Below are 25,159 nucleotides of genomic sequence, written 5' to 3'. Positions count from 1 at the left end.
GACCTGTGCTTGCACACAGACTTCTTGGTGGCGGCAGCAGCAGCCTTAGCGTCTCATGTCCGTCTCTGGGGTCCACGCTTTTAGCCGCGGCTCGCGCCCGACTCTGGAGCTCTTTTAAGCAGCGCTCTTAATCCCCTCTCCTCGCGCACCAGGAAACAAGGAAGTAGAAAAAGTCTCTTGCCTCTTTGGCAGGTCCAGACTTTTTCCCGGACTCCCTCCCGGCTAGCCGTGGCGCACTAACCCCCTGCAGGCTGTGTTCACGCCACTAACCCCAGTCCTCTCCCTGCGTTCCGACCGAAGCGCGAGCCTCAGCTCCCAGCCCCTGCCCGCCCCAGCAGGTGAGCAGACAAGCCTCTCGGGCTGGTGAGTGCTGGTCGGCACCCCTGTTGCTGCGCTCTCCCCTGCGGCACCGAAGCTTTCCCCCTCTGCCACCCGCAGTCTCCGCCCGCGAAGGGACTTCCTAGTGTGTGGAAACCTTTCTTCCTTCATGGCTCCCTCCCAGTGGTGCAGGTCCCATCCCTATTCTTTTGTCTCTGTTTATTGTTTTTTCTTTTGCCCTACCCAGGTGCGTGGGGGGTTTCTTGCGTTTTGGGAGGTCTGAGGTCTTCTGCCAGCGTTCAGTAGGTGTTCTGTAGGAGTTGTTCCACATGTAGATGTATTTTTGACCTATTTGTGGGGAGGATGGTGACCTCCATGTGTTACTCCTCCTCCATCTTCCCGGAAGCCCTTTCTCAATATTTTTGAGCACAGTATTTATAAATATTAATAAAGTTCGTTTTTCCATGAAAAAAACATAAAGTTTCCAGTGGCAGTTCTCTTATTTAAATAATACAAATAATGGGTAAAGGTGGTCAAAAGGTAAATAAATTAATAAAATGGCAGGGAATCATCCACTGTAAACATAGAGTATGGGAATTATGGAAATTATTGTTTCTTTTACCAAAGTCAACTATCTTATTGTATTAGTTTATAAAATTTTCATCTTTGTTTACTAATTTTGGACTACTTATATATTGCAATGACTGCTTATTTTTTGTTTGTTTCTTTTTAAATTCCTGGTTCTTTATTCTGCTGCAAGTAATTTTTAAGATATTTTCAAATTAAAAACTAACTAAATAATCCAGTTAGCAATTATATATAATGTAATTTCTATGCAACACAGAGACCAACATTGTGTTCTATTTTAAAATCTTCAGATTTGAAAAATTATAAATGTACTTTCTCTTTTTAAAATTTTGCTTTGTATATTTTAAGGCAATGCTGTTTGGTACATAGATATTTATTTATTTTTAAATATTTATTTATTTATTTGGCTGCGCCGGATCTTAGTTCAGCATGTGGGATCTTCATTGCCGTGTGCGGGGTCTTCATCGTGGCGTGCCGGATCTTTAGTTACGGCATGCGGAATCTTTAGTTGCAGCATGCAGAGTCTTTAGTTGCAGCATGTGGGATCATTAGTTGCAGCATGCAGGATCTTTAGTTGAGGCATGTGAACTCTTAGTTGTGGCATGTGGGATCTAGTTCCCTGACTAGGGATCGAACCCAGGCCCCCTGCATTGGGAGAGTAGAGTCTTAGCCACTGGACCGTCAGGGAAGTCCCTAAGCGTACTTTCTTAATTATAATTTATATTGTTCTTGCTGTCTTCAAATGTTTTTCAAATTTAATGCCGTCTTTGCTAGATTTTTCAACTAGCAATGGACCACCCTGACTGTGCAGTGGGTTGACAGTTCCAAATATAGTCTCTGCTGCTCATATAATAAAATCTCCAAAGGGGTTTGTTTATTTTCAAGAAATTTGTTATTTGCTCTGGTATTCTTATATGGTATTATATTAGTTTTATGGATATCCCTGATGATTTGGGGAGCATAAACAGTAAGGGTACAACAGAAATGGAATCTCTGTTTCTTACACTGCTATTGGCATTTTTAGAGACTTTGGGATTCATTGACCATATTGTAAAGATTGCTTCTAGGGAAAATCTCATATACCATATAAAGCATTTGTATCCTTAAAACTAAGTCTTTCTACATCTACATGATCTCAGATGAATTGATTGAGTGGAGAGGTTCTAAACTTGTATCGTCCAGTTTGCCAAGTAATGTGACAGTGCGTTCAGTTCAATTCAGTTAAGTGCTAGGCATTAAAGGGAAACCAAGTGATAGCTGGTAAGACTAGTATATATTCCTCAAATGTGAATGCTGCTGCTTCAGTCCATGGTAAGCTAGTCTATGCATCATCCCAGTCACAGCCTGACTTTACCAACATTTTGTTCTATATGTGACAAAAGGACATGGATAAAAATAATTTCTGCAAATACTCCTCATATTAACTTCTTTCTGAAATTTTAAGTTCCTTTGCATTGCTGAAATCCCTTAATAAAATTGGATGGGTGGGTGGGTGGGTTGATGGAACGATAGATGGATAGATGGATGGATGGATAGATACATACATAAATACATACATACATACATACATACCAAGACAAGAACTCTAGCCATTGACACTTTTTTTTTACATTGGAAAAAGATGTTCACGTCCATTTCATTCCTCCAAGGAAACATTTTTGTTTTCCTAGAATTTTTCTTCCTTAGAATGAGTTCTGGGCTATACTTCATTTTGTTTTTAGTAGTTTCACTGTTCTTTTCATTATCTTTCTTTCAAAACTGGTGACAGAAACTAGACAGGAGTTAAAAAAAAAAAAAATTTAAAAAAAGGGTCTTCCTGTCAGCAAAGAATCTTAACCTGCCAGGTTTTCAGTTTGAAGCTCATTCTTGTGTACACATCTAATTAGGTCGAGTAACCAAAAATGAGACAAGAGTATAGGTGAATTGTGATCTCAGAAGCCATCCTTCTGCAATGGTGATACATGTATAAGAGTTGCAGTGTTCCTTTTCTCTTTTACTAGGAAGTAATCAAATGTCACTGAAGCAAAATCAAGATTAAACTCTTGAGAAAACAGTCTTAGCTGAAACATTTTCCTGGGTCCTCTGACTGTGATAGTTTAAAAAAAATGGGGGCAGTGGATTAGCATTATTATATATCATAGTGTAGCGCTAGGGAGTAAGGTACTAGTTTACAAATCTATATATGTATAAAATTAGACGTAGGACTTTAGTAAAGGAGTCAAGCTGCAGGGATAGGGCATTAGACTTGCAGTGTGAGAATCTGTGTTCTGGTTTTGACTGTGATGTGGAAAAGCTGTGTTAGCTTGAGCTGGTTTCTGTACTTTCTAGACCCTGTTTTGGACATCAGAAAGAATGAAAATCAGTTTTACCTAATAGGATATTTTTTGAAGAACAAACACAGTTGTGCATGTGAAGAAATGTCTAAACACTAAAGGTATATACAAGTATTGTTTATTAGTATTACTTGTATAGGTGAAAATAGGTAAACCCAAAGATGGATTCCTGATTTTCTTCAGTTTTAGATGAAACAAGACCTAGTACACTGCCAGTACATGCCAGGAAATATATTTCTGAAAAATGAGCAAAGAAATAAATAGCAGTTATTTTTCTTCTGAAATCCATTTGTTTTTTAGGTGAAACAGTTATGAGACAAATGATTTTAATTTTCATCAACTACTCGTTGATGAAAGAGTCTTGTTACCTTGGTGAATACCTTTTCTAGAAAAGGATATCTTACAGGACAGTAGATATCTATTTCTGTATTTATATCTATATTTTAAGAGTATCCAACTTTGTAGATATCTATAACTATATTTAAAAAATAATGCAACCTTGTTCTTCCTTTCGATATCCCTAATCCTTTACATATTCTATTCATTCAACATTTTAATTTTAAAAAATCAGTAAATTCATATACCACTTTCACAAATTTTGGCATTCCCTTGTATTACCTATATAATAATTTACCTAATTGTATTTTAGTAGAAAGCAGTGTCACTTGTCATGAGCAGTAGCAATGTACTCTGTTCCAGGAACTATTTTAAGCACTTCACAAATATTAATTCATTTAGTCTTCACAACAACCCTATGAGATAGATTCTATTAATAACCCTATGTTAGAGATGAGTATACTGAGACGTGCAGGAGTTATATCCAAGATCACACCCACAGTATGTGCTGGAGCTTGTGTTTGAATATAGGGCTTGGGCTCTTACTCAACTACAAAATACTGTTATAAATAGAAGACAACTTTAAAACGTCAATCAGTAAATAATAAAATAAAAATTTTAAATATCTGTCCAGCTTTCACTCAGGAGTATCTTAAATGTCACTGTTGCCAAAAAGGTTTTCCTGGGAAGCAGTCTCTGACAAGGAGGTTAGCATGCAGGAATTGTATTAGGGAGAAGTGTATGCGGACCCACAGCACTGGGGGAAGAAGAGGATGAAGCAAAGCTTAACAAAGGGAGGTGGGGACAAAGGTGTCATTTCACACCCTGGCAAGCACCGAAACTAGGATAGTTCTTCAGAGTTTCCCCAATTTGGGATGAGGAAGCCAGAATTTTATATCTCATTTCCTCACCCACAACCCTCCCATCCCCCATCCCATCAATCCATCATGAAATGTAGTCTAATCCTGGAAAGGAGTTTAACCTTGGTCAGGTGACTGTCTTCAGCTGAAGGCAATTCTCCCAGAAAGCTGATATCTAGGTACTGTATACTGGCAATAATCTTGATAGCTTGGGACATAAAGTCATGAAGATATATTCCTCTTTTTACTTGAAGCATTATTCACTTTTCCTGATACTTATATCAATAATTTAAAATATGATAAGATATCAGAGTCAAGGTTCATTTTATTCATTATGTATACCTAATTGTCCTAGCACCATTTAAAGAAAAAGCCATCCTTTCCGTCCTTAAATTGCACTGACGCTTTTCTCCTAAATCCACTGGCAGAATGTGTATGAGTCTCTTTCTGTACTCTATTCATCTCTAGTTGTCTATTCATATATTTTTGCAGCAATACCGTATGTCTTTACTATAGCTATATGGCAAGTCTTAACACGTAGTAACGTAAATCCTTCAAATTTTTCCTCTTCTTCAACATTTTCTTAGTTATTCTAGATCCTTTGCACTTTCATAATAATTTCAAAATCAGCTAGTTAATTTCCAAACACACACAGGAACACAGATACACACACATACCCCCGTGAGGACTTTGAATTGTATTGAAAGTATACTTTGATTTGGGGGCAACTGGCATCTAGAAATACTGAGTTATTGAGTCTTTCAATCCAAGAACATGGTGTTTCTCTCCACCTAATTTACCCAAATGGCTATCTATTTCTTCAAGATTTATTTAAAAGCCCATCTTATCCCTACTGATTTGACATGCCAACATTATCATAGACTACACTGCCATATGTACTTGGGTCCTTTCTGGGTTATCTCTACTATTCTACTGATCTGTCTTTTAGAGCCAAAACTACACTGTTTCAATTAGAGAGTCTTTATAATGTGCTTTAATATGTGGTGAAGATGGCTCTTGCATATTGCTTTTCCATTCTAAGATTTTATTAGCTGTTCTTCCCTATTTATTTATCTGTAGGAACCTTATAATAAACTTGACTACCTCCAGAGAAAACCTGATAGAATATTTACTGGAATTATTTTAAATTTATAATTTAAATTATAACTCTATACATATAAGAAGAAATGACATTTCTGTGATAGTGCATCTTTGTATCAATGTCATTTTATGTATTTTCACTAGTTCAGCAGATTTGTGCCTTCAAAAACATTTAAATTTTATTTTTTAAATGTTTTTTGCATGTGTTCTAATGGACAAATCATGCTTAAAACCACTTTAGATCACCTTTTAAAAAAAGTGACAGTATTAGCAATATATCTCATTCTTTTTGTGATATTAGAGCAACAGAAAATATACAATTTGTTTTCACATAATATAAGCTACCTTTATGATCATTTATACTCAATATTTTATTACTGATTTTAAGTGTAACAGCTCACTATTATATTTTCTCTTATTGCTTCCCAAATAACAAAAAAGGCTTTGCTTAAAATAACATTTTACTCGAGAGTAGAAAACCTTTAGTCATTTTAATGAGAAAGGGTAATATAATTAAAAGTACTCATACAATGACTATCATATCGCTTTAGTACTCTTGATATTCCATGATGCAATAGTAAAAGGATTATCACACTATTCAAAACATTTTATACCGTGAAATAATTTCTGTAAGGGATAATTAAATTTTATCTTCAATTTAAAAGAAAATATTTAGAGCCTTAATTTAGATTGTTGTCCACAGAGTAATTGCAATGTTAGGGAATCCTACTTCTGGTTAGATAAAGATTCCTGGCAGAAAAGCACATAGGGAAGATACATTTAACTGTGTTGCTCCATTTATATTTTTCTTTAAAACATCAGGCCTTTGTTTTTCCACATAATTTTCTATATCTAATTGAAACTAATCAGATATAATTTTAGTTAGTGTCATTTTTATGTGATTTTTAAAAATGTCAGTGTTCTATTTTAGCTTTATTTAAATATAGATATGTAGGTAGACAGATAGATAAATGTTAGGTAACATCCCCTTCTTTGAAAATTAATGCCTCTGTTGTCAACATGAAGCCATTCAGTTGGCTAATTAAGAAGTCCATTGGGTTCCAGGAAGCAGAACTTTCAGATCTAACATTAATGTTTACATTTGACTTTTTGTAAATTGTATTTTCATAACTTTTGCCAATTTTTAATGATACTGCGTTGTTTTACATCTGCCATTAATTTGTAAAACTTTTCCATATCATTAATTTAAAAACTTCTTAATTGAAGCACAGTTGATTTACAATATTGTGTTAGTTACAGTTGTACCAGCAAAGTGATTCAGTTATATATATATATTTTTCCATTATAGGTTATCATAAGATACTGAATATAGTTTCTTGTGCTATATAGTAAATTCTTGTTGCTTATCTATTTTATGTATAATAGTTTGTATCCATTAATTGCATACTCCTAATTTATCCCTCCCCTCCTCCCTTTCTTCTTTGGTAACCATAATTTTTTTTTCTATGTTTGTGAGTCTGTTTCTGTTTTCTATATAGATTCATTTGTATTATGTTTTAGATTCCACATATAAGTGACACCATATATTTGTTTTTCTCTGTCTGACTTACTTCACTAAGTATAATATTCTCTACATCCATCTATGTTGCTTCAAATGGCAATATTTCTTTCTTTTTTATGGATGAGTAATATTCTAGTGTGTGTGTGTGTGTGTGTGTGTGTGTGTAAACCACATCTTTTTTTCCTCTTTTTAAAATAAAATTATTTATTTATTTATTTATTTATTTTTTGGCTGTTTTGGGTCTTCGTTTCTGTGCGAGGGCTTTCTCCAGTTGCGGCGAGCAACTCTTCATCACGGTGCGCGGGCCTCTCACTGTTGCGGCCTCTCCTGTTGCAGAGCAGAGGCTCCAGATGCGCAGGCTCAGTAGTTGTGGCTCACGGGCTCAGTTGCTCCGCGGCATGTGGGATCTTCCCAGACCAGGGCTCGAACCCATGTCCCCTGCATTGGCAGGCAGATTCTTAACCACTGTGCCACCAGGGAAGCCCCCTAAACCACATCTTCTTAAGCCAGTCATCTGTTGATGGACACTTGGGTTGTTTCCATGTCTTGGTTATTGTAAATAGTGTTGCTGTGAACATTGGGGTGCATGTATCTTTTAGAATTAGAGTTTGTATCTTTTCCAGATGCATGCCCAGCAGTGGGATTGCTAGCTCATATGGAACCTCTATTTTTATTTTTTTAAGGAACCTCTGTACTGTTTCTATAGAGGCTATACCAATTTACATTGCCACCAACAGTGTAGGAGGGTTCCCTTATCTCCACATTCTCTCCAGCATTTATTATTTGTAGGCTTTTTGTTGATGGCCATTCTGACTGGTGTGAGGTGATACCTCATTGTGGTTCTGATTTGCATTTCTTAATAATTAGCTATGTTGAGCATCTTTTCATGTGCCTGTTGGCCATCTGTATGTCTTCTTTGGAGAAATGTCTGTTTAGGTCTTCTGCCCAATTTTTGGTTGGGTTGTTTACTTTTTCAACATTGAGTTGTATGAACTGTTTGTATATTTTAGGGATTAATGCCATGTCAGTCACATCATTTGGAAATATTTTCTCCCATTTCATAGGTTGTCATTTTATTTTGTTGATTGGTTCCTTTGCAATGCAAATGCTTTTAAGTTTGATTAAGCCCCATTAGTTTATTTTTACTTTTATTTCTTTTGCCTTGGGAGACTGATCTAAGAAAATATTGCTATGATTTATGTCAGAGAATGTTTTGCCTATGTTCTCTTCTAGGAGTTTTATGGTGTCATGTCTTATATTTAGGTCTTTAAACCATTTTGAGTTTATTTTTGTATATGATGTAAGGGGGTGTTCTAATTTCATTGATTTACATGTAGCTTTCCAGTTTTCCCAACACCAGTTGTTGAATAGACTGTCTTTCCTCTATTCTATGTCCTTGCCTCCTTTGTCATAGATTAATTGATCATAGTTGTGTGGGTTGGGATTATTTCTGGGCTCTCTGTTCTATTGATATTACATTGATCTATGTGTCTGTTTTTGTGCCAATACTATGTTGTTTTAATTACTGTAGCTTTGTAGTATAGTCTGAAGTCTGAACGGTTATGCCTTCAACTTTGTTCTTTTTCCTCAGGATTGCCTTGGCAATTCTGGGTCTTTTGTTGTTCCATATAAACTTTAGGATTATCTGTTCTACTAGTTCTATTAAAAATGTCATGGGGGGCTTCCCTGGTGGCGCAGTGGTTGAGAGTCCGTCTGCCGATGCAGGGGACGCGGGTTCGTGCCCTGGTCCGGGAGGATCCCGCGTGCCGCGGAGCAGCTGGGCCTGTGAGCCGTGGCTGCTGAGCCTGCGCGTCCAGAGCCTGTGCTCCACAACGGGAGAGGCCACAGCAGTGAGAGGCCCGCGTACAGCAAAAAAAAAAAAAAAAAAAGTCATGGGTATTTTGATAGGGATCACATTAAATCTATAGATTGCTTTGGGTAATATGGCCATTTTAACAGTATAAAAAAATATGAATTTTGTCAAATGCTTTTTCTTCATCTATTGAGATGAGCATGTAGTTTTTGTCTTTTCTTTTGCTGATATGGTGTATCACATTGATTGATTTGCATATGTCAAACCATCCTTGCAACCCCTAATGAATCCAGCTTGATCATGGTGTATGATCCATTTGATGTATTGTTGGATTCATTTTGCTACTATTTTGTTGAGGATTTTTACATCTATAGTCATCAAAAATATTGGTGTATAATTTTTTTTTTGTGGTTTCTTTGGTTTTGGTATCAGGGTGATGGTGGCTTCATAGAATGAATTTGAGAGTGTTCCCTCCTATTCAGTTTAAAAAAACATTTTTGATATGTCACTGAGAGATATTTCTTTCAATCTATTATTTGTTTATTATGTTTGATTGTAGCATTTTTCCCATAAGTTTTTTTGCAATTTTATGATTAAATAGTCCTGTCTTTTATATTCCCTGGGTCACCTGTCTTGGTTAGAAAGATTTTCTCCTTCAAGCATTGTGAAAATAGACTAGTAAATTTTTTTGCAAGACTTGTAGAGTTTAAAAAATATATTTAAATATATAATTCATCTGGAATTTATCTTTGTATTATATTTGGTGTGCAAAATTTCCCATTTGTTTTTTTCCTTTAGCTAGATAGCAAGTTGTGATAGTATCATTTGTGAAATAAACCAGCCCTTTCCCACTGAATGGAAACACCATTAATATATAAGTTATATATTAATTATTAAAATTTATATAACTAAATAATAATTTATAAGTTAATTTATTTGAAGATGTATTATGATAATTATAATATAGTGATGCATATTTGAGTATATTAACTTTAATATATTCAGTATTTTAGTATATTAATTAATTGATGCATATGTTAATAAGATAATATATTCATAAATGCATACTTCCAGATCTCTTTATGGTCATTCTATATGTTACTTCATTAATTAATTTGGTTATAACTAGCCAGTACCTTTTTTAAAATTGTGATTTTTGTGGCATTGTATTTATATCTAATATGGCCAGTCCCTTTCTCTATTCTCAATATGACACAATAGAAACCAGCAATATAAATTATTAATTTTGATGTTGCATAAAATATAGCCCATCATCAGCATAGGATATTTGGGAAGTAAGAACACAATTCTATCATTGACTATATTAATCCATCTTAAAACAGTAATTCTTACAGTTTTATATGTGCTTTTGGTAAGTCATTTAATTTTTCTTGTTATATTACCAGTCTATAATATTTAAATGCTGACACTTACCATTCACCTTAAATGCTTATTTTCACATAATGGCTTCACAAAATTCTCAAGAGAGGATTTCATAGTTACAACTCAGTTATATTATTGCCAGTGAATGAAAGCCAAAATCCTTCTCCAGAATAAAAATGTACAATTTTTCTTCTTTTTATGTTGTTATATTTTTATATAAAGTATTATGCATAATCCTCAAAATGAGAAAGTATATCTTTAAGCAATATGAGTTATACTAGTGATGATTTATGACAATATTCTAATTCAGCATTAATCTAGATAATAAATGTGAAGCCAAAACTCTGTCTCAAAGCATTTTATACATGTAGAAGGATATACAAATTTATAGGATAATAATTTTGCTTTTATTGTTGTTGCTACTGCTTTCATTATTAATATGGAAGTTATTCTAATTTTGGAATTTTTGCTATAATCACTAGAAGTTACATCCTCAAAGGATTTGTATTTTAGAATTTAATAGTTTTAATGACAACAACCATGTTTTCTCAGTTATTATTCATGGATATTTAGTGAAGTATAAAACACCAGTATCTTAAAAGAATATATAAATAATTTCTTACCAGTTAAAATCCATTTCATCCAGAAATAAAAGCTGCTACATTTAAAACAGTTTTTTACTAATATGACTTCAGAAAATAAGTATCTCCAGAAGAGAAACAGACCAAAATGGATTAAAAATTAGTACATATTTAGGTATCACTGTATAAACAAAATTCCATTATCATAAATACCATTTAAGAGAAATATGTTTCAGAGAAAGTTTCTTTGTAATAAAATATTTTAATGACCCAGTAAAAGGTTCATATAAATAGTGTTTTGCTGATATGGTTATTGTGAACTCTACTCTGCCACCAATTAGACAAGAGACGTCTTCTAGACCTTTTAAGTTTTCTCATTTTAAAAATCTGTCACTTGGCATTTGCATGTCTGCTCAGCAATGTTTAAATGTTTAGCATTGGAAAAAAGCACTGTTCACACTCATAGCAACAATGAAAAGACGGGAAAATGGAAAAGTTATAATTTAAAAAAAAAAAATCAGAGTTAAAGTCGGAATCGGTTGGCTCAAAATCTGAACAAGGACTGGGTACCTGCAGAGAGATACTAGAGGCAAAGTAGTTTTATCTGTGGATAAAGCTACAGTGGCACACTTGTAAGAAGAGTTCAGCTAAGAAGTTTGGAGAACTGGGATACTGAATGTGCACTGATAAAGGAGTAGAAAGATCCCAAGGGCTTAAGATAGAGGGACAGTGTTACCCTCTTAGAAGCTTAACCCCCTAAAAACTCACTGGCACTCCAGACAAGGCTGGAGAAACTTTTGAATAATTATCCTTTGTGGACCTAAAAACTACACTAATTTGTATTGGCTAAACAGGCATAGAGGTCAAATGAACAGAAGAGAAAACTCAGATTTAGATTCAAACAAATATAGTCAAATGGATGTTTTAGGGTCTTGAAGAAGTACTAAATACATAATTGGTACAAACAAGGTCCACTGACGGATGAACAAATTAGAAGGTGAACATTCAAAGAAAAAGGGAATGTTTGCACCATCTCAAAGTAGTTCCACAAAGTATTTATTAAAAACAAAGGGGAAATACTAAGTCTACATTGGAGAACCTGGCAGATATCACCTTAACCAAATAATAAAGATTAATATGACCAGTAATAAAATATATCAACACTGTGTATCCCCTGATTATTGGACACTGAGAAGGGAAAATAATCTCTCTGGTATTTTCCTCCAAATATATATCCTCAATCTTATCATGAGAAAACATCAGAGAAACTCAAACTGAGGGGTATTCTATGAAACAACTTATCAGTACTCTTCAAAAGTGTCAGGGTCATAAAAGACAAGGAAAGGCTGACTCACAAATTGAAGGAGACTCAGGGGACATGGGATCTAAATGTTATGTAGAATCTAGGACTGGATCCTGTGATATAAAATAACATTAGTGAAATAATTGATGTTATCTGAATTAAGTATGTAGGTTAGTTAATCATATTGTACCAATGTTACTGTCTTAGTTTTTATAGTTGTGCATTTCTGAGTAAAATTTTTTTAAAGTCTGTTGGATAATATAATCTCTGGAATTATTCCAAACACCAAAGAGTTTTGAATTTTATTATTAAAAATCTATGGCATGTTTTATAATTTCTGTAAGATTATGTGAGTCTTTTATGTTAAGTAAATTTAGGATGATATTGTGATGATAAATTGAGTTTGGTTGTTACCATACAAAAAGTAGAACAAGGAGAATTCTAAGGCTAGACAGCTATTTTAATTCCTAAAAAAGTTATTGACATATCATTAAAATCATGTAGAATATTTACAATAAAAACAAACATGAAGAGTAATAACAGCATGGGTAGATTAAGAGCAAGTTCTAACACATTAACCTAATTTTGTTTTACTAAACTCTTACATCTTAGAAATATGTAATAATTATGTTCTTCATTTTCCACAAGGCATTGGACAAATTCCATTATAAGATCTTTGTGATGACAAGTACATGCATTTTCGTATATTGAACACTTATAGCCAAAACTTCTGTGAAGGGTCAGAACCTTCTGTCTGTCATTATAGTCACTTCCTTCTTTATGCTTTCAACTCTTTTGTCTATCTTCCTCCTTCTGTTCACTAGGCAGAACCACAGCCATGGTGAATTAGTCAGTAATTGCTGCATTAAAACTGCATAACAAACAACCCCATGATGTCAATGTCTTATAACCTGAAACATTTATTTTTCTTGCTCATGGATCTGCTGATCAGCTGGGCAGCTCTTCTTTAGATTGTGCCTCAGGTTCAGGACTGCTCGATAGGTTTACTCGTTCTGGAACATACCTAGAATATGTTCTTATTGTGGCTGGAAGAGGCACAAGAGGGCAAGTGGAAATACAAAATACTTCTTAAGATCTCATTTGCATATTTCACCTACACCCACACTCCATTGTTCAAATTAATGTATGTTTAATATCAGTGGAAGTGGGAGATGTATTTTCCCTACCTTAACATGGGAAACATAAAAGTATGGCCATGATTATATAATTATAATAAAGAGGAGTAAAATTATAATTATATAATTATAATAAAGAGTTATCAGGAAAAATGATCTAGTCTGCTACATCAGACACTAACTCTCTGCCCTTTCTACATTTGCACACATATAGCTGATTATCGCTGAAGGACAAAGAAAAAGAAAAAAACAAAACAAAACAAAAAAAACTCTGACTTTACTCCCATTACTAGGGCCAAATGGTTTGTGCTCCTGTCACAAGCCAGCCCCTCCACTTGATCCCCAGATCCCACCTCTCCTAATTTATACAACAACCTTACCTCTCAATTATCTTTCATCTCACCTATATCTACGGTGTTTCCATTGACTGGAGATTCTCACAGTACTTACCAGCATGTTATAATATTAATATATTTTAAATGAACACCTTGATCTTTTGGCCTCTGCAGCTACCAATCCATTTTTGTCTTCTTATTTGAAGTAAAATTCCTAGAAAGAGTTGTTTATACTCATTGTCTCTACTTCTTTGTTTAAATTGAGATATAATTGACATATAAAATTATATTAGTTGCAGGTGTACAACAATGATTTGATATTTGTATACACTGCAAAATAATTACCACAATAAGTCTAGTTAACATCTGTCACCACACAATAGTTACAAATAAACTTTTTTCTTGTGATGAGAACTTTTAAGATCTACTTTCTTAGCAACTTTCAAATATACTGTAAAGTACTATTAACTATAGTCACCATGATGTACATTACATCCCTAGGACTTATTTATTATATAACTAGAAGTTTGTACCTTTTGACCCCCTTCACCCATTTTGCCCCCCCACCCCCCTCTGGCAGCCACCAATCTGTTCTCTGTATCTATGAGCTTGTTTTTGTTTTTGTTTTAGACTTCACATATAAGTGAGATAATATTGTATTATCTTTCTCTAACTTATTTCACCTAGTGTAATGCCCTTGAGATCCATCCATGTTGTCGCAAATGGCAAGATTTCATTCCTTTTTATGGCTAAATACTATTCCATTGTATATACCACATTTTCTTTATCCATTCATCAGTGGGCACTTAGGACATTGTGTTGGGTTCCCTTTTGTCCACATTTTCACCAACACTTGTTATCTCATATCATTTTGATGATAGCCATTCTAACAGGCATGTGGCTATATCTCACTGCGGTTTTGATTTGCATTAGTGATGTTCAACATCTTTCCATGTACTTATTAGCCATCTGTATGTCTTCTTTGGAAAAATATCCATTCAGATATTCTGCCCATTTGTGATCAGATTTTTTTGGGGTTTATGGGATTTTTTTGTTTTTTGTTTTTGCCATTGAGTGTATGGATTCTTTATATATTTTGGATATTAATCCCTTATCAGATATATGATTTGCAAATATTTTCTCCCATTCAGTAGGTTGCCATTCATTTTATTGATGGTTTCCTTTGCTGTACAGAATGTCTTGACTTCTTTTTCTCCAATTCTCAAACTCCCTTCAGTGAAGATTTAGTCTTGACAGTTTGACTGAAATTGCCTTTGTCTAGGAAATCACGACTTTTATGTTTCATTATCTGTAGGTCAGTGCTATGTCCTTATCTTACTTTATCTCTCAGTAGCCTTTGGTGTAGTTGTCTTTTTTTCTCCTTAAAATGTTATATTCACTTGGCTTTAGTTTTCCTCCGATGTCATTGTTCAGTTCCTCTAAATCTTCTTTTCTGTCTCTTAACTGCTATCAGAATTCTAGATGTTGGCTTGATTTAGGGCTTATCCCAGTCTCTTCCCCAGTTATAATATCTTCCTGGACATTTTTTTTTCAGCCTGTGTATACCATCTATACATGGCCTCTTAATTTATATCTCCAACTCTAAACTTCCTCCTGAGTTTCAGCTGCATGTTTTCATCTTCACATGGATATCTTACAGGTATCTCTTACTAAATATTATGCTTGATATACCTGTCTCCTCACCCATGCTAGTTTATTCCCCGAATAATTCTTCATCTTAGTCAATGGCACCATTATTTATCCAGTTTATCTTTCCAAAAACCTAGGAGTCATACTTGATTTCTTTTATTTTCTCATTGCAAATTTCCAGCCCATGAGTAAATACTGATAGCAAAGCCATAAAAATATATCTCATTCTGATCACTTTTTAGCACCTCCACCCTAGACTATACCACCCGAACTACTGCAACTGCTTCCTGTATTTCAGTCGTATACACCATACTCTAATCTCCACACAGAAGACAGAGCGATTTCTTGTAAAACAAAAATTGGGTCGTATCACTATGTTGTTTAAAACCTTCCCATGTTTTCCAGTTTAACATTAGGAGGTGAGGTCAGAAAGGCCCCCCATGATCTGGTCCCTGCTTTTCTTTCTGACCTTACCTTCTCTGCTCTTTCCCACCCTTCACTGAGCTACTGACTGTATCAACATTCTGAGCCAATTCCTATTTAAGCTTTTACATTGCTCACACTTCTGGTTGCAACACTCTTACGCAACTTCTTGTTTAACTTTCTCCAAATCCTTGAAGCCTCCACTAAACATCACTTCTTTAGAGAAGTTTGCTCTGAAAGCACACTCCACTAATTCTCCCTAAATAATTAACTTGAAATCTATTATGCAGTTATCTATTTATTCTCTTCTTTTTCTCCACTAGAAGTTAAGTTCCATGATGCGAGAGATATTTTCTGTCTCATTTCCTACAGTATCCCCAGCAACTAGAACAGTTCCTTGCTGAATCCATTTAAGTACTAATATTTATTAAGAACTACCATATGCTAAGATCCCGTTCTAAGTTCTGTAGATACACAGGGAGCCAAATATACAAAAAATCTCTGCCTTCCTGGGATTTACATGCTCATGGAAAGAGACAGACAATGATCAAATAGGATGGGGGGGAGAAAATAGGCAGGGGAAGGGGTTAAAGACAGTCATAGTGTTGGAGGTGCAGTTTTGAATAGGGTGGCTAGAAAAGTCCTTACTGAAGGGAAAAAGTGAATGCATGAATTAACCTGCACTGATGGCTATAATAAATTGCTGACAGAGTCTTGTTGGAGTCCATGTCATCTATGTCTTACGTAAAACCATAGACTATTAAGCAACTTTATGTATTACAAAAAACAGGAAGAGAAAGTCAGTATGCTAGAATACCAAATGTATAATTAATCTCAATATTCTACAATGTTTGACTGTGGTCTTCAAGACATAGTATTTTGGAGATCAGAATGTCTCACGTGTGGGTTCAAAGCACCAGTAGCATAAATTGAATATGTGGTGTGTGGCTTGGGAGCACATTGTTGGGTTTGGCTTACTTCTTTCTTTTTTTTTCAATTAATTAATTTATTAATTTATTTATTTTTGGCTGTGTTGGGTCTTCGTTGCTGCGTGCGGGCTTTCTCTGGTTGTGGTGAGCGGGGGCTCCTCTTTGTTGCGGTGTGCGGGCTTCTCATTGTGGTGGCTTCTCTTGTTACTGAGCACAGGCTCTAGGTGCACGGGCTTCAGTAGTTGTGGCACGCGGGCTAAGTAGTTGTGGCTTGTGGGCTTAGTTGCTCCACGGCATGTGGGATCTTCCCAGACCAGGGCTCGAACCCGTGTCCCCTGCATTGGCAGGCAGATTCTTAACCACTGCACCACCAGAGAAGTCCCTTCATTCTTGATAACATACTTTGTAGTAAGATTATCTACAAATGTAAAGTAAATTTCAATCATGATAGTAAAATTGCTTTTCTCAGGTATGAGAATATAGGTAATTGCTATGAACTAATTAGATCATACCTAGATAATTTGAGTCTATTAAACATGCTATCTTTTAAGATATTAGAAAATAGATTGCTTCTTTGCATGCATATTGCTTGATGAAGGATCCTTTGTCATATCTTAGGAAATGGCTAGTAAATACCTGATAAATAGCTAGACAATTCTACTTGTAGCCAAAACCTCCAACTAGACCTCTTGATTGAATTTACACTGGTGCTGCAGAAACCAGACATAATTATACCTGTTAGGAAAGAGTGAAATTGGAAATCTGGAAAATCTTGCATTAAGGATAAAGCAACAGACAACATGTTATAATCTAGGTATAAGTGGTGATGTCCTAATGGGCAGGTAGTCCATGGAGTTAGAAATTCAAGGACAGTATTTAGAGATCCAGGAAATCATTCATCATAGGTGAAATATAACACATAGCTGAGCTTACCGGTTTTGGACCGCCTAGCAAAGGACCCAGCAGAGACAAGATAGTCAGGATGTTAAGTCCTTGAAAATCTGAATAACTAGCAAAATACTGGCAAACATATAGAACTGGGTCTAGTGCTTGAGGGGTTAAATTATAATGAGCTTCGAAAAATAGTTTCTCCAAGTGTGGAAGACAAGAGTTTAATTTTCTGTATCCCTGCTGAGGGCAGAACTTCAACCAGAGACTGGTTAGTTCTAAGCAGTGGAACTAGGGGCTCAAACAAGGAAAAACCTTCTAATTTTGTTTCATGAAGGAACTGAGTACCATAAGAAATAGGAACTCCTCATCAGATGATGGGTCCAAATGGTTGCTGAGGGGCTGTCTTGCATAGACTTCTTACAATATGTTGCTACACTCGTTGGGAGGTTATAAATGAGGACCATTAAGTTAGAACTCAAAGATTCTATCATTCTTTGTTGGTAACATTAATAAAAACTGATCTATATAGGATCAGGATAATTGTTTTGGAACAATTATGCTAATTTTGATGTTAAGTTTAAAATATTTTCTTTAAAAAATGGAACCCTTTTTTCTTTAGGTGCTAGATAAGGCATAAAAAAGAAAAATTTAGAATAAAAGTGCTCAGAAGTAAAATGAAAAGTCAATTATATACTTTTCTACTAGTTCTGGAATACAACAGGATGTTAGTTAGAGAGTGAAATTTTGTTTTGTAAATGGAATATACTCTTTCACATTTTATTGGTCTAATGATGTTTTTATTATGTTTGGATCAAGTATCAAGTGCCTGTCTTGGGGAAAACATAAAACATGCTTAACATTGGGCATTTATCCACATGTGTGAGATAGAGAAGAAATCAGGGTAAGACTATTGAAGATCACTGGCACAGAATCCACGGGTATGGAAAAACATACAATGCATTAGCTTCTATGCAAGAGCCTCAAGAGATGGAAGCTGTAAATACAGTGTGGAGAGAGAGTAACGGCGGTGACAGCTTTAGCACATTTGGGTCACTTATGAGAAACAATGCAGTTTTGTAGACTTCACATTTTTGTTTTAATTCTTAGACTCTGACAAGTGAGAACATGTTTTAAGCCATACCTTATGACCTGTTTGGTGCATTCTAAAAAACAAAATTCCTGCTTTATGCTACATAAATATGATATTTCTCATTATGTTTATTTTGTATGAAAAAATATAATATCAGACTCCAATTCCAGAGTAGGTATTACATTGTCAGTGAAGTTAATTAAAATCTTCTATCACTTCAAACCTTTATTTAATTTAAAGCAAAAAATTCCAGAAATTACCAAGTGTGTTGGAGAAGAAGAGCTTAAAATGAAAATCAATATGCATCTGTCAGATGTAATCAGAGCTCTGATATGTCAAAAATCCAATTACACCTGAACTGAAATTGTTATTTTTTCTTCTTCTTTTAGCTGACACCCCTATTTATATTTAAGCCTAAAAGGAAAATCAGATGGATATAAGTTGTCATGGTCTCCATGTGTAGGACATGAGTACACAGTCGAAACTCTACTGTCACCAGCTCTGTGGACAAGTCAAAATTTAATCTTACGAAAGGATTAGATTTCTGTTTTTTCAGTTAACTCATAAAAGAAATATGGTGAATGCATTTTAGGAAAATATCCATTCTAGGATTTCCCCAATTTGACTAGGCACAACCATTCATTACCTTTTGCCACTTGTATTCTTCCTGAATTCTTGTAGCTCTAATTGATTTCTTTTCCTGTAGCAAGTGGGCATGTTCTGAAATCCCTATCCCCTCGATAACAGCAGAAGATGCCAACTTTGAGTGTTATTTATCTTATTATCAAATATAAATGGTACCGTAATCTTTATCAAAACTTCTTATCAGGAAGAAACTAATAGGAGGAAAATGCAGACGCTGAGACATTTGTCTTGCAGACAAGCACTCAATTCATGAGTATGTTAGCAAATTCAGCATTTGGCATTAGTTTGTTATTTATGAGACCTGAGTTTTAAGAATGCTAAGCTTACATATAGCAAAGTATATGCCTATGTTTAGGTAGTTAGAGAATGTTGAATAATTGATGGATTATTTTCAAGCCATTAGAAAATCCTTATATGTAATGTATATTTGCTAAGTTATCCGTTCTTTTCCATCTCTAAAGTCTCATCCCCATAGTGCGAGTGTGAGATCTTACCACCACCATCTATCTTTCTTTCATCAGGAAGTATATAAGTATGTATTTATCCTTCTTTGTATCTGTTACCATATGAGCACCTGTTCTTCCAGGTCATCCCTCATTCTCAACATTCATATCCCCAGTGGCAGTGTACATCCACTTTCTTTTTTTTACCACAACTTTCACTCCTTTCTAAATCCTAAAACTTTACCACACCATCTTCTAGAATTTGTGATGTATCGTAAGGAAAATACCCTCTATCCTAAACCTGCTTAGCCTTCCCATGAAAACCACAGTAAAAGCTCTTGGCCATTCCCTCACCCCATGACTAATTTTGATGATTCCCCATGTGTCCCTGCATGGCATGCTATGCCTCCCGTTCCTAGGGATATGTGAGTATAAAACTTCTTTCTTCATGACAGTCATTTCTGTGTCTGTATGTCTCACCATACCTGATTAAAACAAATCCTGAGTGCATTTTAAAACATAAGGTACATATTGATACATTTCATTCAAATTAAACATTGATACCTATGGAAAGCAGTAAGTTGCGTATGTATATTGAATTACCATTTTAAACAACTAAGAAAATTGTATGAAGTGATAGACTCAAAAACACTGTAAATCAGTTAAAATCCTAAAATATGTTCAAGTAACCCATGGCAACATCACTACAGATAACCTAAGACATTAGAAAAATAAGGCAGTATTATGAACAACTATAAACACATAAATTCAACAACTTAGGAGAAATTGATCCATTTCTCGTAAATTCCAAACTACCAAAATCCACCAAAGATGAAATAGATCATATGAGTAGTCATCTATTAAAGAAATTAAATTAATAATTGGGAAACTTCCAAGGCGAAATCTTTAGGCCCAAATGGCCTCACTGGCAAATTCTACCAAACATGTAAAAAAGAATTAACACCAATCTTTCTCAAATTATTCCAAGATGGAGAAGGCGAGAAAACACCTTCCAACTTATTCTATGAGGACAGCATTACCCTGATACAAAAACTAGAAACACATCACAATTAAAGAAAGCTACAGACTAATACTGTTCCTGAAATTAGACACAAAAATCTTCAACAAATATTAATAAAATGAACCCATCAAAATATATAACAAAAAAATATACCCATGAGCAGATGGCATTTATTCCAAATGTAAAGGCTGGTTGAGCATTTGAAATTTCATTAATGTAATCTACTCTCTTAAAAAGAATAAAGGAAAAAAATCACAGGTCATTCAGTATAGAAAATATAGTGTCACCTTCAGTTATGAAACATTGAATACTTTCTCTCTAAAATAGGGAGCAACACAAGGATGTCACTCTCAGCATTTATCATGCTGTTGGAAGTCCCAGCCAGTGCAATAAGGCAAGTAAAGAAAATGAAAGGCAAATAGAATGAAAGAAAGAAATGAACTGTCCTTATCTTCATATCACATGATTATCTACCAGAAAATCACAAGGAATCTTAAAAAAAAAAAAAAAAAAAGCTTGTAGAAGTATTAAGTGAATTCAGCAAGGTCATGGTAAATAAGAACGACACACAAAGAATCAATCGTATTTATATATATTACCAACGAAAATATGGAAACTGAAAGTTAAAATCTAATATTGTTTGTAATCTCTCCAAATAAATAAATTACTTAGAAGTAAATCTAACAGAGCATGTTCAGGACTTGTATGCTGAAAATGACAAAATCAAATGACATTTAAATAAATAGAGAGATCCACTCTATTCATGAATTGGAAGACTCAATACAGTAAAGATGTCAGTTCTATCCCACTTGATTTATAGGTTTAATGCAATTCCAGCCAGGATGCTCAGACTTTATGCAAAAATTGACACAATGCTAAGCAAATAGTTCTTGCTTTTAACCAATAAAAAATTCCATAAGAGGAAAAATTAATAAATTGGACATCAAACTAAAATATTTTTCTCCGTAAAAGCCCATGAGAAGACGATAAAGTGGAAAGCTATAAACTGGGAGAAAATGTTTGCAAACCACATATGTGACAAAGGGTTAGTATCTAGAATATATAAAACATACTGAAAACTCACTAATAATACAATTTTTGGAAAATGGGCAAAGAATATGAATAGGCATTTCACCTATACTGAAAATATACTGATCGTTAATAAGCACATGAAGAGATGTTCAACATCATTAATCTTTAGAGAAATGCAAAATAAAAACACAAGGAGTTTTCACTACAAACCTATCAGAATGGCTAAAATAAAAAATAGTGACATCAAGTATTAGGAAAGATGTAGAGAAACTGGATCACTCATACATTGCTGGTGGGAATGTAAAAGGGTATAGCCATTCTGGAAAACTGGTTGTTTCTTATCAAAGTAAACATGCAATTACCCTACCATCCAACAATTACACTCATGGGAATTTATCCCAGAAAAGTAAAAATTTATGTCATACAAAAATATGTGCATGAATGTTCATAGCAGATTTATTTGTAATAGCCAAAATCTGAAAACAACCTAGATGCCCTTCAAAGTGTGAATGGTTAAACAAACGGTGTTATATCTATACCGCTGTGTAGTATTCAGCAATAGAAACGAACAAAGCATTGATAAGTACAACAACTTGATTGAATATCCAGGGTATTATTCTGAGTGAAAAAGCCAGTCCCTCAGATTTATATACTGTATGATTCCATTCATAGAGTATTCTTGATGTGACAAAATTACAGAAATGGAGAATAGTAGTATTCAGGGTTAGAGTAGTGGGGGAGGCAGGGATGTCTGTAAAAGGTCAACCAGAGGGATACTTGTGGTGATGAAACTTCTATATCTTCACTATTTCAATGTAAACATTCTGGATTTTGTATTGCATTATAGCTTTACGAGATGTTACCATGGGAGATAACTTAGTAAAGCATACTTTCATTTCTTACAACTGCATGTTTATAATTATCTCAAATGTTTTTATAATGGATAAGGATTATATCATATTATAATAAGAGAGAATAGTCAGAAGGATAATGATATACACTATGTTTGGTATCTATAATATCTACTTTTTAAAAGATAAAATATACATAATTTATGTGATTGTTAATAATTAGAGCTAAATAAGCATTTAGAAAAGAGACGTATTTTTTTTCCTTATGAGAGATAATTGCTATGTCTCATGTTGATTTTATTTTATTTTTTATTTTATTTTTTTCTTATATTTATTCAAGAAACATTTATGGAGACTGTTATACACCAATTACCAAGGATATGCAGGAGAATAAAATGAAGCAGTAATTTGTAAAATTTAAAGGAATATACACATTATGTAGTTCTACTCAGAAGTCTTAATTAATACATCACTGACTAATGTATAGTTTAGTCCTGATATTTAACTTTAGCGTTGTAAAATAAACTTAATATATGATACATTGAACAGATTGAATGTGACCGAATTTGCAAAGGAAAATCAGGTATATAATTCTTAACAGTCTCCACCCAACCCTTGCACACATGCTCCCAAGACTCATGTTGATTTTAGTTAACATATATCATGCAGTTTGGCAATGAATAATAAAAATATTTTATGCAGAAAAAAATGTTTTTTCAATTTAAACGTTGCTACTTGTGAATTGGAAAATGTCTTCAAGAATTCAGTGTTTAGTGGCATTTAATGTGTGCTGCTGCCTGACGTAAAGCATACCCAGGTCTCCAGATAATTGTCATGAATGTTGATTAAATTATGTTGACAGCTGAGCATAATTTCATGTTTTTTATAAAATTTCCCTTCCTATTATGTCAGATGACCAATTTTCCACACAAATGAGCTCAGGTTCCAATCAGACAGATTTGTAATTATGATTTTTAGCATAAAGCAAGCAGATTTCTAAGCTAGTCAGTGAAGCTGCTGATTTTATTGTAAAACACAAAGCTATAGCTTTTGTTATGCAAAGATGCCTGGATGCCTGCCCTTCAGAAAAATCTCTATAACCTGAAATTTAGACCTACTTCTACCACTAGAATATTTCTATGAAGAGAATGAAAATCGAACTAATTAAAATATTTTATAAGGTCTGGGCTTGTAAAATGGAACCCAAGGCTTACAGTACCATTTCTCTTTTCTGTCATTTTATACAATTTTCTTAGCTTCAGAAATACAGATAAGTATTCTAACAGAGAGAGGACTAATGTCTTCTTAGGATTTAGAGAATTTGGGGCTTTTACAATAGGTAAAGTGGTTGATGGATGTAGAGATGGATAGATAGAAAGGAGATAGAGAAATAAAACTGTGAGTGAATGATGAACTTTTGATGACACATTCTTTTCCTTTAGTAAAATTTCCTGCAATGAATTGAAACCTGATGACTACTACTGACATTCAGCATTTCCTCCCCTTCTCTCATCTGATATTCTTTCTTCCTATTTCATTAAGAATATAAAGTCAAATCAGAATCTAATTGTCTGGTTCTTCCATTAGCTCGACCAGCCTGATTTTATTTTCATCCATGTGCCTTGCCTCTCCTCCCATTACATTGGAAAAGCTCTTTGTGTTCTTATGGCCAGCCCTCTACCTGTTCACTGAATCCCACGCCTACTCAACTATGTGGAGCTCTCCAGCTCTTTCCTCTGTCTTCTGTGTAATAATTCTTGTGGGATTATGCCTATCAACATAGCAAGCATGCAATAATACCTCTTAATGTTAAAAGACATGCATCTCTTTACCCCTTATCCCTGCCAGGTACTATCCCATTTCTCTGATCCCTCTTTATGGCAAAACAACTTGAAAGGTTGTCTATACTTATGGCCCTCATTTCTTATACATTATCTTTTTTTTCTTTTTTTTTTTTTTATTGAGGTACAGTTGATTTACAATGTTGTGTTAGTTTCAGGTGTACAGCAAAGTGATTCAGATATATAGATATAGATATGGATAGATAGATTCTTTTTCAGATTATTTTCCCTTATAAGTTATTGCAAAAGCTAATCTTACTTTATTCCCCATCAGTCTACAGATGATTCTGCTTTTTTTTTTTTTTTTTTTTTTTTTTTTTTTTTTGTGGTACACGGACCTCTCACTGTTGTGGCCTCTCCCGTTGCGGAGCACAGGCTCCGGATGTGCAGGCTCAGCGGCCATGGCTCACGGGCCCAGCCGCTCCGCGGCATGTGGGACCTTCCCGGACCAGGGCACGAACCCATGTCCCCTGCATCAGCAGGCGGACTCTCAACCACTGCGCCACCAGGGAAGCCCGATTCTGCTCTTTTGAAGTTCATCAGTAACATAACACTGCCAGATCTAATCGTCTATGTGCATCCTCATCTTGCTCATGAGCTCTACTTGATACAGTTGATCTCTCACCATTTTGGAAACAATTGGCCTCCAGGATTCAATTCTCCCTTGATTCTCCTTCTATCTCTCTAGTAAGGCCTCCTCAGTCTTTTTTGCATTTTCTCCCCTGTTCCTATCC

At 34.7% G+C, this 25,159-nt stretch overlaps 1 protein-coding gene across 1 annotated transcript in view; it reads left to right on the top strand.

Annotated features, from left to right (window-relative positions):
- The window catches only part of CFAP47 (cilia and flagella associated protein 47), a 471,409-nt gene that overhangs the window by 401,066 nt on the left and 45,184 nt on the right, over positions 1-25,159 (top strand). The window contains 1 exon segment of the mRNA XM_070044670.1: positions 18,208-18,238. Within this exon segment, the coding sequence (XP_069900771.1) occupies positions 18,208-18,238 (31 nt within the window).

Source organism: Globicephala melas, chromosome X (genome assembly GCF_963455315.2).
Source record: "Globicephala melas chromosome X, mGloMel1.2, whole genome shotgun sequence".
NCBI classification, from domain to species: Eukaryota; Metazoa; Chordata; class Mammalia; order Artiodactyla; family Delphinidae; genus Globicephala; species Globicephala melas.
This window is presented reverse-complemented; position numbering and strand designations above follow the sequence as displayed.